This window comes from Melozone crissalis, unplaced genomic scaffold, assembly GCF_028551555.1.
Source record: "Melozone crissalis strain CALT ecotype California unplaced genomic scaffold, PUWL_Pcris_2 ptg000075l_1, whole genome shotgun sequence".
Lineage (NCBI taxonomy): Eukaryota > Metazoa > Chordata > Aves > Passeriformes > Passerellidae > Melozone > Melozone crissalis.
This window is the reverse complement of record NW_026535852.1, coordinates 580,550-598,516: the sequence shown is the minus strand read 5'-3', so window position 1 is coordinate 598,516 and position 17,967 is coordinate 580,550. Positions and strand designations below refer to the sequence as shown.

At 43.1% G+C, this 17,967-nt stretch overlaps 1 protein-coding gene across 1 annotated transcript; it reads right to left on the bottom strand.

Annotated features, from left to right (window-relative positions):
* Positions 1-2,882: 2,882 nt before the first annotated feature.
* On the bottom strand, positions 2,883-17,212 carry TMPRSS2 (transmembrane serine protease 2). The gene is made up of 13 exons (XM_054290060.1): positions 17,198-17,212; positions 16,141-16,339; positions 14,912-14,995; positions 13,256-13,375; positions 11,806-11,935; positions 11,239-11,346; positions 9,636-9,679; positions 8,465-8,639; positions 6,057-6,232; positions 4,984-5,079; positions 4,268-4,410; positions 3,127-3,279; positions 2,883-2,945 (listed from the first exon to the last, which is right to left on the bottom strand). The coding sequence occupies exons 1-13, from the start codon at positions 17,210-17,212 to the stop codon at positions 2,934-2,936; spliced, it is 1,455 nt and encodes a 484-aa protein (XP_054146035.1). The 3' UTR covers positions 2,883-2,933.
* Between the last annotated feature and the right edge of the window lie 755 nt (positions 17,213-17,967).

Genomic DNA, 17,967 nt, shown 5'->3' with positions numbered 1-17,967 from the left:
ACTTTCATTTCATGAAAGCTGATGCAAAATACATAACACACTGTGTTCATGACATTTTTCACATGGAAGATTTGGTTTGATACCCAAAAGTAATGTCTGCATCCAGCTAGAAAAAAAAAAAACATCTACTTATACCAGTGTGTGATGTAGTCATTTCCAAGTTTCCTACAGGAGAAGCCTTCTCCTCAGGCTGGGTATGACAGAAAGGGTTTGTCCCTGTGGCTGGTGTGTGACTTTTGGTACAGCATTCACCCCAACACCCCGCTTCCTCAACCTTCTTGAACACTGCAGCCAGTTTCCCCTTTCTCCCAGTACATCATTTTGCTATTAGTGACTTGCAGTGCTGCAAGAAGCCTCAGAAAAACTTCATTTTTTAAATTTCTCTTTTGGAAGTACTTTAAACTCGTTGGTTATTTCATGGCATTCCCCCATCCCCCAAGGTGCACAGGTGCTATTGCAAACACCCATCTCACACCTGGAGAGGAGAGGCAGGGACTCATTGCTGCAGGCAGCAGGAGGGGAATGACAGAGTAGGGTGTGACTGCCTCAGGCCACTGCCTGCAGGCTAAACTTCCTTATCTAATTCAATTAAATCAGAGTAATTTCATCAGGCCCAGCCACCAAAACCACTCAGCATTCCTGGACATCCTGCTCTAGTTCCCTGGGTTTGTTCATGGACCTGAAATATTGGAATTAAAATAATCTCTCAGCTCACCCTCTTGAGTTGTTTTTCTTTCTTTTTTTTTTTTTTTGTTTTTTCTGGAGGGTTTTTTTGGGGGTTTTTTGTTTTGTCTGTTTGTTGTTGGTTTGGGTTTTTTTAATCAGACTCTCAAAGCACTTCATACACTGAATCCAGCACCTGCTTTCAAAACCAAAACCCAAATAAACAGATATAAAGCACAACTAAGGAAAACTATTTGTAAAAAAAAAAAAAAAAGGAAAAAAACCCAATTTATTTGGAGCAGTGTTTACATGTAAGATAATTGCATTTCAGTACCAGAAGAGAAAACGAGACTAGTAGAGTCATTTCATTCAATAAAGATTTATACTTAACAAAGTGACTTGATATGGCTTTTTGATCCTCTACCACGATTATAAATTATTTTCAAAATCCTCAGTCGGGTGGCACTCGGATACAAATTACATTTTGCTAAAAACATACAGGTTGATACATAAAGGAGAGCTCTAAGGAATCAGAAGCCAAATTTAACAAATGAGGTAGTTCATCTGATCCTGCAGAAACGCAGCTTTGTGTTTCCTTGTACAAAACATCCAGTCCCAGTGTGTGTGTGTGTGTGTGTGTGTGTGTGTGTGTGCAGCACAGCCTGCCTGCACTCCTTTGCCCTTCCAGAGCAGGGAGAGGTCAAAAGTCTCCTTCAATGTGCTCAGACAGGGCCCTCAGCACTGAGACTGCTCCTGCTGCAGCTCTGGGGCATCTCTGCCCGGAGCTTCCCTGTCCAGAGCATCCCTGTCTGGGACATCCCTGTCCAGAGCATCCCTGCTTGAGACATCCCTGTTTGGGGCATCCCTGTCCAGGACATCCCTACCCAGGACATCCCTGCCTGGAGCTTCCCTGCCTGGAGCTTCCCTGTCCAGAGCATCCCTGTCTTGGGGCATCCCTGTCCTGGGCATCCCTGTCTGGGACATCCCTGTCCAGGAGCATCCTCCTATCCAGCCTATCTCTATCCAGAGCATCCCTGTCTGGGACATCCCTGTCTGGGACATCCCTCTCCAAATCCCACATCTACAACTCTCCCATTTTAGGTTCAGAGCAGCTTAAGGCACATTTTTGTAAGGTCTGAGGCAGCCAGACTGCACCAGTCTGACTTTCATTGACGGCTGTGTTGAGATCCTGAGGATTTTTAACTACCTGAATAGACAGTGTATATTTTTTTTTTATTTTTATTTTCTGTGCCTGTACTGTAGTGCATGAAAAATTCCCTTCATACATATGCCTCACCCTCTACTCTCCTGAGGCCCCACCTGGAATACTGCATCCAGCTCTGGGATGCCCAGCATGGACCTGCTGGAGAGAGTCCAGAGGAGCCACAAAGCTGCTCCAAGGGCTGGAGCACCTCTGCTGTGAGACAGGCTGGGAGAGCTGGGGTTGCTCAGCCTCTAGAAGGCTCTGGGGACATCTCACCACCTTTTCCAGTCCTTAATGAGCCTACAAGAGAGCTGGAGAGGGAGTTTGGACAAAGACATGGAGTGGGAGGACAATGGCTAGTGACATCAGACTGAAAGAGGGCACATTTACATTAGATTTTAGGAAGAAATTCTTCCCTGTGAGGGTGGTGAGGCACTGGAACAGGTTGCCCAGGGAAGATGAGGATGGTCCAGCCCTGGAAGTGTTTAATGCCAGTTTGGATGGGGCTCTGGGGATAGTGGAAAGTGTCCCTGCCCATGGCAGCGGGGCTGGAAGTGGATGATCCTTAAGGTTCCTTCCAACCCAAACCATTTTGTAATTCTATACTAAAAAAAAAAAAAATTAATTTCTTTTAAAATTGCCAACCAGCAGCTCGGAGATTCAACATTCACATTACTTAACATTTAATTTAAAAACTACTAAACCGACTCTCTCAGCATCCTGCTACAAAAATCTGAAATCAAATTCTGATTGAAATTGTTATTATAAGCCTGATCATCAAGTGAAAGTTACTCAACAAAAGAGAGACATTTCAGCAAGCAGCTGACAGAATGAGTCTGCCAAGCACCACAAGGAGAAGAAAGGTGCTCATTGTGATAATCCTTCACTGATTAAGATCTGTCACTGTAGCCAGCACAGAACCGAGTGTGCAATCCTTCATGTTACTTTTAAAAAGAAAAATCAAAGAGGAAAAATAAAATCAACCACAAAGTGAATAAATATCCCAGGCCCCCATGGCTTCATTCATTCTTGTCCTCAGGAACATCGATTAGCAATGAGAGTGTTGTCATCTGTTTGCCTGTTTAAAAGACAAAACAAAACAGAAAACAAAGGCTCAGGTTCTGTCTTAACAATCACTTGGATGCTTCCCAACATAACAGTTTAGTTACCATGCAAGTAACTTTTTTTTTTTTTTAAGTAGAACCACGTTTCAGGATGTGGTGCCTTAAAATTTATGAAAAAAACTCTGAATATTTTACCTGCATATTTTTATAAATCCAGTCTGTAAACACAGTCATATTCCCATACACTCCAGGTTTGTTGGGAGTGGCACAGCCAGTGCCCCAGCTGGTGTCCCCAACCAGCCACCACACAGAGTGGTGGTGAGTCACCAGAGGACCTCCACTGTCACCCTGCAGGGGACACAAACACCTTGTCAGTGACACAGGCACCAGGAAAAGCACGACACCCATTTCACCCAGGAACGCAGCTTCACTTTCAATATAAACCCACCTGCCATTTAGGGAGTCACTGAAACAAGATATGGTGGCAATTTTGGTGTTAAATGATGTCTGCTTCCAATGGGATGAAAATAATTTGCCCAGAGCCCTCTAAGCAAGATTGGCATTATTAGCTTTATTGTTCACAACCACAACACTGTGATTAATAATATAATAATAATGCTGTGGTTATGAGGAGCATTTGATCATTTTCAAGTACCAGGTAACAAACCATCCTTGAAGCATTAAAAAGGAGCCTCACCCCCCTTGGGAATTTAGTGAGAACTCAGCACTGGCAGCCATTCAGATGATAAAACAAAAGCTCTCCTCTTTAAAGGGATGCACCACCAAAAGAACCAGAAGCCCAAGCAGATGAGATGCAAATTTTTAATTTTGGGGGGGGCATAGGATTTATTTTTAAGAGGTAGGTAGGTAGGTAGGTAGAGGAAGAGAGAGGAAGAGAGAGGAAGAGAGAGGAAGAGAGAGGAAGAGAGGGAAAGAGAGGGAAAGAGAGGGAAAGAGAGGGAAAGAGAGGGAAAGAGAGGGAAAGAGAGGGAAAGAGAGAGAAAGAGAGAGGAGAGAGAGAAAGAGAGAGGAGAGAGAGAAAGAGAGAGAAAGAAGATAGATAGAAAGAAGATAGAAAGAAGATGATAGAAGATAGAAAGAAGATAGAAAGAAGATGATAGAAAGAAGATGATAGAAAGAAGATAGAAAGAAGATAGAAAGAAGATAGAAAGAAGATAGAAAGAAGATAGAAAGAAGATAGAAAGACAGAGAGAATGATAGAGAGAATGATAGAGAGAATGACAGAAAGATAAAAAAACCTACTAGCAAGGCCACAAAAATAATCAGATAATTTCATCTTTTACACAATTATCAGCTATTAATTAGGAATAATTACCTGACAGGAATCAATTCCCCCTGCCAGGTCTCCAGCACAGATCATTGTAGGCAGAATCATGCCATTGTAGATATAAACAGCATTACACCTGGAACGTTCTATGAGGGGCACCGCAACGTAATTCAGGTTATTTGATGTTTTACCTGGAATTGGAATAGGCACAAATGTGCAAAGACAAAACCAGAATCAGCATCACATTACTCTGCTGTTACAGAAAATCCCAGCAGCCAAGATGAAATAAACTTCCCAGAAGCAGCAGGATGGAAATTTAAGACGTAAGAAGTTTACAAGAGGTCAAGAGGACCTCCCACAGCACCTTTCTTATGCCAAAAAAACCCTTTTCCTCCCTTTCCTTCTTCCAGTCTTGCAAATTTATTTGCATTATTCTCTTTCAGCCTGAGGTGGTGAAAAGGAGCAGCTCCTGCCCTTCCTCATATCCACAGGACATGCTTGGCATGCAGCAACCCTTGCTGCAGCAGGGGCACAGAATTATCTCCTGGGTGGGTATTTGAGGGTCCCTTTGCAGTCTGCTGAATGCAAAACTTGCTTTGAGACAGAATGCCCTGGGTAAATATTGGGGGCTGTAAAATGGTTTTAAAAAATAGTGTATGAACAGATGTAATTCAAACTGCCCCATCAGCCCATGCAGCAATATTCTTAGGATGACGAGGACTGGTTTATGTGAAAGATGAAAATATTCCAGGAGCACTTTTTACCTCCTTGGTACTCTGCTCCCCACCCTGATATCCAGCACTGCTGGTTGGGCTGGAACATCATTCCTGGATTGGGCAGACAAACTGGCCTCACATTTTCTGCAAAACAAACAGAAGACGGATCTTCAGACAGAACTCAAAATAAATTGAAATGGCCACCACTTACACATCATGCATTCCCTCTGTACTTTACATTCCAATGCAGGAAGCAGCAGAAAGTTTACCAGCTTGTCCTTTCCTTGAGGGGTACCTGATCTTCACCTCACCTCAAATCTACCTCATCTTCACCTCAAATCTACCTCATCTCCACCTCAAAGTGAAGGACAAGCAGTTAGTGGTTCTAGTTAATGCATAAGGTTAAATAAAACAATTAACACCAGTGCTTCTGAGCAGTAGAAGAGGAAGAAAAACTTCTGAAAATTACAGCTCTGCATTTTCTTTGCAAAAATCTGCTGAAAATAACCACAAGACAAGCAGGATTCAGTACTGATATATACAAGAAGTGTGCAGCACAAAAACTTGGAGAACAGACAATCTCCCTGCTCTCAGCAGCAGAAAATCCCTTTCAGATCACTCCTGGTAGCTTTAAACTGATGCACTGAAACACAAAGGGCCTGTACACAAAAAGCACTTCAAGTTTAAATAATGGCTTTTCTTTATTCTGTACTGATTGCTTACAAACAACCTACATCTGCTTTTATGAAAGGGACTTCTTGTAATGTTGAATTCTGAAGGGTTTTTTTACCATCATTTGACCTGACTTGAGTTGGGATTTAATCAGCAGCTCCAGCACTGCACCTGTAGCTGTCTGCACACACAGCTGTGGCTGAACTGAAGCACCACAGAGCATTCTGAGGCAAAAAGACATTATTGAGATGAGCCCAAACCCCGTATCCCTGTCATAGATTTAAATAAATCCTGTATAGGAAATCAGAGGCTGTGCCCTCTGTCTCTAGCATCATTTTGTGTTCTGCCAATAAGTGTCTACAAGGATTGCTTGATGAAATTCAGAAGTTTCAAAGGGTGTGCTCACTGCCACTGGATTTTTCCCTTATTAAGAGGAGCAGAATACCCACCAGTAAAACTCAGTGGTGTCTCCAGCTTCATAAGGGCAACGTCATTGTCTTTGGAGTCTGTGTCATAATCTGGGTGGGAAATTATCAGTTGCACTTTGTATCCACTTCTGAAGAGCATCTCATCCTGATTGAGAATCCCAGCATAAACCCTCCAGCTGTGTGGGTCAGACAGTCGCCTGCAGAACAAAGAAAAGGTCTCAGGGTTTCCTTCTGTGGTGACAAGACAGGGATTAGGACCTTCAAAAAACTGTCTTCATGTAATCAAATGTTTGTGTGATCAAAAATGCACATTCATTTAACTACCATTTCTGAAGAATAGGACAAACAAATTGCCAGACATGTAACTTGAGGAAAGCCTGGCTCTAGTTTCAAAAATATATTAAATAAAATCTTTGCAGTGGGTTGAGTATCACTGTCCATCCCCTTAATCACTCAGCACAACAAATTAAGTCTGAGACTGCAACACTGAAGCCTTTTGATTTCCATGACTGAGGGATCAGGCAGGTATTTCTGAAGTCTCACATGTCACTGGTATCAGCAGAAGCCAGAATTAGTAAAAACATGATCTAGTGAAAGAATTTCACTATCTTGAAAGCACCAGGGGTTTTTTTTTGGGCTGGTTTTGGGTTTTGGTGGGGTTTTTTTTAAAGTTAAGCATGCTATTTAAGCAGCCTCTTGTGCTCCAGCACAGTTTACAAAAGCTTAACAGAAAACTTGCCACAAGTGTTAAAACTCCCTCCATGAGAAGTGCCAAGGCAGTTGTGCCTGTGCTCCAAAAAAAAACCCAGATCAGGCTGAAAACCAGGTTTGTGCCAGCTGCAGCTTGATTGCCATTCCCAAAGCTTTTGCACAGTGCAGAGCTCAAATCCAGACAACAAAGGAGGGATAAGATCTCCAGGTAGAAATCAACACTTGCATTCCTTTCTCAAGGTTAAGGACAAATATTCTTCCTTGCCTCAGCCTCAAATGTGATCCAGACAACCAACCATTAAAAATGTTTTTCTTTTGGTGTTTTCCCTCCAACAGAAGCAGCCACCTTTTAAACAAATTTTTGCCCTTTCTGAGGGTATCACAGAACCCTCAACTCTGTTTTATAGGTTAAAAATGTACAAAGCAGCAGCTATTTTTCTTGTTGATGGCTACATAAAGTGCTCCTTGGATAGATATAAATCTGTATTTAATACTGACTTGGACTTTACTACCCTGTGGCAAAAAGATACAAAGAAATAAATGGAACAGGCATCTTTAAATTGATCATATCTACAGCAGTGTGATATTTGAGAATTTGGAGGGGGGGAGTTCCCTTTGGGTTTTCTCACAGTGTAATTCAACATCTTCATGGAAACATTGTACAGGCTGGCATTAAATTTGGTGCCTTGAGTTTACATTAAATTGGCTGGGTATTTGTGCTCAACATCACCCATTTCATTTTGTAAATAAGACAAAATATAAAATAAGTCTTCCTGTAGAAAGCAGACAGATGAGCTGCAGCCAACCTCCTCCAGAACCAATCTGCCCTTAATACTTCAAATTTACAACACAGACAAAACACCGCCCCAAGCACCTGCATGCCAGGCAGGGGGAGAAATTCAGTTTTAAGGAAGAATTGAATAAATTTTTGCACGTCAGCTTGAAGAAAGGCAAACAGGGTGAAGTTTAATAAATCCAAGTGCCGAGTCCTGCATTTTGGCGACAATAACCCCCTGTGATGCTGTGGACTGGGGACAGTGTGGCTGGAGAAAGGGACCTGGGAGTACTGGACAGATGGATGACCATGAGCCAGCAGAGTGCCCTGGTGGCCAAGAAGGCCAATGGACCTGGCCTGGATAGGCCACTCCATAGTGGCCAGCAGGAGCAGGGAGGTCATTCTGCCCTGTACCTGGCACTGGTGAGGCCAAACCCTGGAGTGCTGTGCCCAGCTCTGGCCCCTCAGTTTGGGAAGGACCTTGGGACCCTGAGCACATCCAGAGGGGACAACGAGGTTGGAGAGGGGCTGGGAACACAAACCCTGTGAGGAAGCCCTGAGGGAGCTGGGGGTGCTCAGCCTGGAGAAAAGGAGACTCAGGGCTGCCCCCATCACTCTGCACAGCTCCTCAAAGGTGCCCGTGCTCACCTGGGGCTGGGCTCTTTCTCCAGCAGCACTGACACAACCAGAGCACACAGCCTCGAGCTGCACCAAGGGAAATACAGGCTGGATAGCAGGGAAAAGGTTTTTCCAGCAAGGGTGAGAAAGCTCTGGAATGGCTGCCCAGGGAGGTGGTGGAGTCCCCATCCCTGGGTGTGTTTAACAAGGCCTGGATGTGGCACTGGGGGCCAGGGTTCAGTTTGGGCTGGGCTGGACTCGATGGTCTTGAAAGTCTCTTCCAACCCAGTGATTCTGGGATTCTGTGGACCAGAGGGGGACTCACCCTTCCACGCAGTGTGCTGCTGTCACAAGCCAGTGTGGGGTGATGATGGAGCCCCCACAGACGTGGGTGCCCTGCACGTGCAGGCTGACCTGCCACGGCCACTGCCCCAGCACGGCGCCGCTGCCGCCCACGATCCTGTTCATGATGCTCGCGCTCTTGCTGGCCAGGCCGCACTCTGAAAGGTCAGACACACACAGAGCTTCATCAGAGAGGGGGCTGGGAGGTGGATTCTGTACCCCAGGCTCCCCTGGCAGAGAGAGGGGTGCACACACCATGGTGGGCACAGCACAGCTCAAATCCCTGCCCTGACACCAAATCCCAAGTTTGCCATTGCCCAGACCCCCATTAAATTGCAAACCTCACCTGGCAGCTGCTGCCCTTGGTTCACCTTAAACTCTTCCAACCTTTCAGGAGTCTCTGGCCATTCAGACACTGTGTTTGGTTCTTTTGTTTTGTTTTGGGTTTTTTTTTGGTTTGGGGATTTTTGGGGTTTTTTTCTTGGTTTTTTTGTGGGTTCTTTGGGGGTTTTTTTGTTTGTTTTTGCGTTTAGGTTTTTTGGGGATTTTTTGTTTGGTTGGTTTTATTTTGGTTTTTTATGGGTTCTTTGGGCTTTGTTTGTTTTTGTTTTGGGGTTTTTGGGGTTTTTTTTTGTTTTTTTTGTTTGTGGTTTTTTGTGGGTTCTTTGTTTGTTTTTGTTTTTGGGGGTTTTGGTGGGTTTTTGTTTGGTTGGTTGGTTTTGGTTGCGTTTTTTTTTGTTTGTTTTTTCTTTTTGGTTTTTTTGTTTGTTGCTGTGCAACAAAGCAGCCAACAGCCAGGAGAGTCCTCAGGACAGGAATCAAACCGTCAAAAATGCACTGCCCACCCAATTGCTGAGTCTTGGAGAGCAAATGTGCCACAGACATCCCAACACAGTGCTGGGGGATGGATATGGATCTCCACCACAAGTCATTTAAAGGAATCAGTGGCAGCAAAGACAAAAACAACTGGAGATCCACTGTATTCCTTGTCTCCTCTCTCCCACCTTGCTCCTAAAACTGCACTATTTGGGAACCAGAGTTAAATCATTTGCCCATGCAAAAGCAGCAGTAAATGCCTCAGGTCCAAAAGGTTTTGACAGCCAGGGCATTTCAAAGCATGAAGAAGCAGAAGTTTGCAAAAGCCAGGGAGTTACCTATGCAGCGCAGAGAAACCACACTTCCTGAGGCACAGGAACCACTGCAGGGGAAATAAAAACACCAAACAGCATCTCAGGCACTCAGTGAAGGAAATGGAGAGCCAAGCCCACCCTCCAGCTGCTTTGTGCCCTTTCCAGACACATGCTCTGCCTTCAGCCCCATCTTCCTGCAGAGGGTTCCCTCCTTTCTTCACCATCTGACCGTATTCACAGGGGCTCTTGGATGAGGGAAGAGACGAGGATCTGACTCCATGTTTCAGAAGGCTGATTTATTATTTTATTATATATATTACATTAAAACTATACTAAAAGAATAGAAGAAAAGGCTTCATCAGAAGGCTAGCTAAGAATAGAATAGCAAAGAATGATAACAAAGGTTTGTGGCTCGGCTCTCTGTCCAAGCCAGCTGGGCTGTGATTGGCCATTAATTACAAATATCCAACATGGACCAATCACAGATGCACCTGTTGCATTCCACAGCAGCAGATAATCAATGTTTACATTTTGTTCCTGAGGCCTGTCAGCTTCTCAGGAGGAAAAATCCTAAAGAAAGGATTTTCCATAGAAGATGTCTACGACACCACCAAGCCTTGCATTCACCAAAACTGTCCTGTGGGACACTGCAGGCATGAGCACAAAAGGTTTGAAAGCCTACTGAGAAGCAAGATGGAGAAAGTGGAGCTGATTTAGGAAGTTGTTGCAGAAGAACTAAACAAGGGAGCTGCAGGGAGTTTGCAGGCACAGCAGTCTACAGGTTTTGACACTGGACACTTCAGAGTGGTTTAATGATAATAAAAACGACGCTTTCTGTCGCAGACATCTTTCAGGAAAAATCTTTTCTTTAGAATTTTTCCTCCTGAGAAGCTGAGAGGCCTCAAGAACAAAATGTAAACATTGATTGTCTGCTGCTGTGGAATGCAACAGGTGCATCTGTGATTGGCTCATGTTGGATGTTTGTAATTAATGGCCAATCACAGTCAGCTGGCTCAGACAGAGAGTTCAAGCCACAAACCTTTGTTATCATTCTATTCTATTCTTAGCTAGCCTTCTGATGAGAACTTTTTCTTCTATTCTTTTAGTATAGTTTAATTTAATATACTTCATAAAATAATAAATCAGCCTTCTGAAACATGGAGTCAGATCCTCGTCTCTTCCTTCAACATAAGACCCCTGTGAACACTGTCACAGCTTTCCACACTGAGGATCCATTTTTGCATGCTGTGTGTTCATGTGACTGAAAGAAAGGCTGTGCCAGCTGCTGTGAATATGCTGCAGCTTGTAGCTCTTGTCACCGTGCACAAACTCCTGCTGCTGGTCAGAGAGCCTTAGAAAAACACCTTTGACATGGCAGCCTTCTAGGCAGCACAGAGGATGGGACACTTTTTTCTTTTAGAAGAGGACAGGGAGGATGGAAAAAATGACAGCTGTGTTTTTAAAAAGAGGGAAGAACAGCTGCTGCAATCAGATTAAAAGCAAAGTTTCTTTCCCTCCAACAATCCCCACTGGTGCTTGCATTGTGCTGCAGGCAGAAGCTGCACCTCTTCCAGCATCTGCAGAGAGCCTGGATGAAAGGAGAGAGGCTTTTATTAACCAAAGATACCTGCTGTACAGCTTTTTGTACAAGTCTATGTTCCCAGCACTTGTGTTCAGCTTCATGTAGCTCTTAAAGCTGACGTCAGGTACCCCACGACTGTAGAAATAGGTATCCCTAAAAAACAGAAAGTCCACCATGAAACCCAGCAGTGCTTTCAGTTTTCAAACAGGTGATAACAATGAGCTGTGCCAAGCCAGAGCTTCTGACATGACAGCAGAAATCTCTATTTTTGTTTATTATATTCATTTTTGTGAACACGAAACTCCAGTGGTGCAGCCCAGCCACAGTCGCTGGGTTAAAATATTTATATCATTTATTGATATCATTTATATAAATTTATATAAATATAATATATATTTAATATATATATTATAAATATTGTATATATTTTATATATAATATTTATATAATTTATATAATATTTTTACCTAATATGTATGCACCTCATGTAACAGGGCAAGATGAAGAGATCCCTTTGCCAGTACACTTTCACAGCAAAGTCTCAAACACATTAAAAATGGGAAATTTTAACCTTTCTTTTTCTGAGCAGAGACTGACAGAGGTTGCACTTACACACTGTAGCCCATGTCTTTGCATGCAATCTTCCCATAATCATCATTCCAGTCATCTTGGCAAACAGGATACCAGGATTTGCTGACAGGTGAATAAACTTGCAGGATAAAATTTGGTCCAAAAAGTCTAACTGCCAGAAAAGGAAGAAAAGGATAAAAGAAAAAAAAAAGGAAACTAAGAACACCACATGCTATTATTACTGCTCTCTCCTCTTGGAAGTAGTTACCCATAATATCCACTCGATGTATGAACTGATGTTAATTTAATGCTCCCTTCTACTCAAATTCTGAGTAAATAGCCAGTAGACAGAAATATGGCAATGACTTCTTTTCATGTAAGGCAATTTATAAGAACTACCAGTTTTAAAAAGCAAATGTACAAGATAGAGTTCATCCTTTCATTTCAGCTTTTATGCTAAAATTTCTCTGTTATATTCTATCACTGAGAAATATTGCAATAATGAATGAAAACGAAAATGAAAATTTCCTGATGTTTTCTTTATGCAACCATATATTTCTTAATATATTACATACTGTGTATAAATAAAATTATATATTGAAAAATAGATCATATTATCTTATCAAAATCTTAATAATAAAGAGATTATATTATGTCTTAATACACCAAATTTCTTCAGAGAAGTGCTTTGTAAAGCACTATACAAGACTATAACCAGGAGCAATTAGCTCTGACATTCCACGTCCCATTATGTATTTGCTTGCACAAGAATTTAATAAAAAATAGTTCAAGCAAAAGAACAGATTGAAACAGGCTTCTCCAAGAAGCCATTATTCAACCAAATGTGGTGGAACAGCTGCCAGGAAATGCTAACCCTGCATGAGAATGTGCTGAATAAAAGTTTGCAGAGGGAATTTAAAGCACAGCTGGAGTTTCCAGTGTGGCACTGGCATGACCCAAGATGCCAAACCTCTGGAATGGACAAATCAAGGTTTTTCCACCTTCTGCCTTCAGCTCTAAAGCTTCCCTTGGCATCTTGTCAGTTCAGAGCAATGATTAGGCCAGGCTTTCTTACACAAATGAGTTAGTTGGCGAACTAAGAGGAGAACGAGGAATACAAAATACATGGAAAAAGCCAAGCCTGACTGAAGGTTTATTATCACCTGAAGCTTTCTGAGAAGTCACCACTGACTGTTCCATCCACAGACAATGCTTGATCCACTTCTGCACAAACCCCACTCAAATTAAAAGGTGAGATTTAAAAAACTGACTCAAAATTAAGGCAGCTCAAACCCCTGAGCGTTTTATTTCAGCTTTTCAATCGGGCTGGAAACAAACTGAATATCATAACACACATCTTAAACCATTTTAAAGACAGACCTTAGGCTAAAACAGCCTTGTTGCAGCTTAGGCAAGCTCTGTACAGGCAATCTGCCCCTAGGCTCCTGCAGTTGATGAAATTCTCCCCCAGCCCTTGGCTGCTGTCACTCACCACAGCGCGTCTCGTCCTCCCCGTTGGGGCAGTCGCTCACGCCGTCACACCACTGGGAGGGGGGCATGCACACCCCTGAGGAGCCACACTCAATCAGGGAGCTCAGACAGTTGTTCTCTACTGCAGGGAGACACAAACACAGCCACCAGGCTTCACATTGTCACTGTGATATTTTATGAGAAATCCCTTCGCCAGGATTTTTCTACCTGAGAAGCCTCAGAAAAGAAATGTAAGCAATGATTATCTGATTGCTTGGAACGTGGTTTGGAGGTTGCTTACCAACAGCTGCATCTTTGATTGGTTCTGTGTGAAGTGTTTTTAATTAATGACCAATCCCAGTCCAGCTGTGTCAGGACTCTGTCATGGGTTTTTATTATTCATTCCTTTCTAGCTTTCTGATGTATCCTTTCTCTTTCTTTAGTATAGTTTTAGGATATGATATGATATAATAATATAATAAATCAGCCTTCTAAGAACTTGGAGTCAATTCTCATCGCTCACCTCATCCTGGGACCCACAACAATTGGTGACCACCCACATCAGCCCAGCTCTCAAAGAGTTTCCCACTTTGATGGAGCAAAACCTTGGAAGCAGTTCTTTAAACCCAGAGGTGGGAGGGACCCAGCCTGCCCCAGCAGAGATGGATTGCTCTGTCCTTTGCACAGATCAAGTCTCTGATGCAGCTGATTGGGTTTGGGCCACTGGCCTCCCCTGAATAATCAGGCATCATGAAGTTGTCAGAAAGGAATAAGCTTTGCACTGGCAAAGTGCTACCACGTAGAAAAGGCACATAACTGAGTGCCTCAATTATGTACTTTTGCTCTTGTTTAAAACAAGATTACACTCACCCTGCTTAAATCAAAATGAGTCAAAAAAATTCCCCTAAGAACACAAAGTGTCATCCTCATAGTTCTAAATGAACTCCCTTAAAGTCATAGAGTAGTTTGGAAGGGGTCTTTAAACATCATTTTAGTCCAACCCCAATGCAATGAGCAGGGACACCTTCCACTGGATCTCTCCTTCTCTTCTCCTGAGCAGAATGGAAAGGAGAGGCTCCTAAAAACACCAGATTTTTAGTTTCCTGCTTTTTTAGCAAAACAGCTTTCATTGAAAGGCAAACTTCACCTGAGCTGAACAGAATTGGTCCAGCCCTGCTTCAGAGCTCAGCCACCCCAGCTGGGGATGATTTCCAAAGCAAACATCCATGGTACAACTTAGAGTGCTGAGACAGGCTGGGCTTATGCAATGTTCACATAAAAGACCCACCGAGACAAATAAATGGATGTAAATGACTTCTGCTCCAAGAGAGAACCCATTTTAGCAAAGCAAAACACATCTTGACCATTTACAGTCCTGCAGTTATGGTTTGCACACTTATTGCAATCCCCTCCCTTCACCTGAAATTAAGTGAAGCTCAAATTTGGAAAGTAACAGCAGCATTAAAAAGAAAGAAAAAAAAAAAAGAAAAAAAACCCCTTAACCCACAAACAAAAGTGAGCCATTAAGAAGCAGCATTAGTTCATCTCTTAGGAGAAAAGCAACAAAGACTTTTCTGTCCTTAATTGAGAATAAAGCATAAAATGAGACTGGATATATCTAACTTGAAAAGTTTAATGCATATTTTCTTTAAAAAAAAAGGAAAACAAAGTAACTTACCAAAATACCAGATGAAGAAAGCAGCAATTGCACAACAAATTACTATTAATATAGATAATATTATTATTATGGTTTTCCTTAGACCTGAAGTGAAAGCAAGGAGAAAAAGAGAAATTAGATTCACAAATAAAGTTATTTCCACCCACCAGTAAGTTCCACCCACCAGCACTATTTATTTGACATTAAAATCAGTTATTTTTAGCCAGACTTTTCTCCATTCCACTATCCATCCAAAGCCCCCAGCTTCACCAGCACTCCAGCCAGCTGTCACTTCTTCACAACAGGAAGAAAGGCATGAGGGAAGTGGCTCCTTCAATGCACAGCTTGGAAGGGAAAGTCCCTTTCCTTTGTTATCTTACTTCAACAGGTCTCAGGTCCAAAACTGTGGCAGTATCAGCTGTGGGTTTCTCTGGGTCTGGATTGAAGGCACCTGAGATGGTGTTGCATGTTCACACTCAGGTGTTTATTTTTTCTTATCAGTAAAACAATCTCACTACTGTGAGTTCAGCAGCTTTTCATTAGAAGGCACAAAATGGCCAAGAATCTCTTGGTACAAGGGCTTTTAAGACTAAACTATCCAGTGAAGAACTGACACCTGGATTATTTTCCCTTTTAACCCAATAACTGATCCCAAAGAGCTGCAATGGGGACTTTTCTGCCCAATTATTAAAAAGGCCACCCAAACCCATGGAGAAGAAAGAAGAAGCATGAAGAAGAAACCCAGGAAACCCTGTGCCCTCCATCTTGCTTCCATCCACAACATACTAAAAATCCTAAAACCTCAATTTCTCTACACTAATCTCTACAATCTATTTCACACTTTTCAAGATAGACCAGATTCTGGTCTATCTTGAAGTCTGGAAAGCTTTCTCCATGGATGAGAGTCAAAGTCAGTGCTGCCCTGGGGGTCAGGGTACCCCAAAGCAGACAGAGAAATATTCCCAGTGCCCTGGGTTTCCACAACACCTAACAAGTTCACTGCTCATCAGAAACCTATTTCACACTTCTGTGGATTCTAGGAAAACTAGAAATCACAGAAATTCTAGAATCTAGAATCTAGTTTCCTGGACTAGAATTCTAGAAAACTAGAATTCTAGTCTAGGAAACTTTCTCCATGAATGAGGATCAAAGTCAGTGCTCCCCTGGGGATCAGGGCACCCCAGAGCAGACAGAAAAATATTCCCAGTGGGTTTTCACACAAAACCAAGAGAAACCCCCCCAAAACTTACTGGCTGCACAGGTTCTCCTGGGCGGGGGCGCTGCTGGCCTGGTGGACTGGTGGGTGGCAACCCTTGGGACGTAGCTTGGCACGGAGGGAGGGTTTGTGGGGAAGAGCTGTGGGTAGGGGTGAGCACCTGCTGCCGGCCTGGCAGCGTAGGGGGGCTCTGGCTGGAAGCCCCTGTTCTCGTAGTATGGCGGTGGCGGACCCTGAGGGTGGTGTGGGGAGGGAGGGAACAGCAGAGAGTGAGAAACAAGGACAAAAACCTCCCAGTGCCACTCTGTAAAATACACCCCATGCACACAGAGCACTTACTGGGGACTCCAGTGTACACAGACAGAGAGATTCACTGGACATGGCCAAAACCTCACGGTTTGAATAATAAAAGTAGCACAGAGTGAGGCTGGGAATCCAAGATCACTCTCCTGCTCTTGCTTTCCATAGCAGCCCAGCCTAAGAAAGATTCTTGAGCCCAGCCCTGCCAAGCTGTTTGCACAAATGCTTGCCCTGGGACGTCTGACAGGGCAGAAATAACCAGCAGGGACAGCTGTGGGCTGCACCAGCACAGAAAGAAATGCTGACAAGTAACAGCCTTTGTGCAGGTCCAGGATAAATGCTTACAGCCCCATTTCATGCTGTGACAGCACCAGGTACACCTAAGCTATTTCTGACACACACTGGCCTGCAACAGGAATATTTATCCTGGAATATTTATTCCAGGAATATTTATTCCAGGAATACTTATCCTGCAAGAGCTTTAAGAACTAGTCAGAAGCCATTCTAACCTATCCCACTATAACAAGGTTAAAAAAAAATCAAAAGTATGTGCTCAAAAGCATAAATCTCCCCTAAAAGTATCTTGAAATGTTGGTTAATTCGAGGCTCTTACACCTGCCTCACAGCATCTTTCCCCCTTTTGGCCAAAAAGGAAACACATCAAATAGTCAATGTTTTAAAAGACTTGTTAATCAGGACATCACTCAATGGGCTGTCACGTGTAAAGAAATAAAACAAAATTAAAAGAAAAGAATCAGAGAGAAATATTGTGAATATTTTTGTTTACTTACTAGAGTAGAGGTCATTTTTCCTTTGTCAACAGTACAGAAACAATTCAAGTGTTGGGGAGTAAAATGTGAACCTATACCAACAAACAAAAAAGAAAACAATCACCACTGGAGGCTTTGTCCAGCTTTCTTGTCAGTTTTCCCATTGGAAAGAGGCCAGATTTGCAGAGAGGGGGAAATAAAACAAATTTTAAAAAAACCAAACCCAAACCAAGCGGAAGCATTTGAAGAGAGGGTACAAATCAAGGTGCAGCATGAAACCAGATCTCAGCAGCCTCTCAATACAAGCCTGAGGATTATACAGTGGCAACTATTCATTAGCACGAGGGCAGCACTAACTGAGAAGGTCAAGTCAGTGCTCACTCTGGCTGGCAGAACCAGAGTCAGAGAATCTCCTGGCAGGGACCCACACGGTGTCAGTGCCATGGCCAGGCCCTCTCTCAACACTTACTCAAGTGTCTCTCTGAGGTTTATGACACAGAAACCAGCACAGCATCAGCAAACACAAATTCAACCAGTTCATGATACCTGCAGCCCCCACAGGCCACGTTTTTTCGCTTTTATGTGTTCTAAAGAGTTGTTTTCTTGGCTGTGTGTTGTAGCCACTGAACCAAAAAGAGGGAGAGAAGCACTGCAGGGGAACTGTGCCACAGCAATACTGAAAGTTTTGCAAACAGGGGTAAAGAGAGGTTCTGCACTGAATGTTTCAAGCATCCAGAAGTTTATTTTAAAGTTAAACGTTAACGTGGAGCAAAACCACTGATTGCCACAGA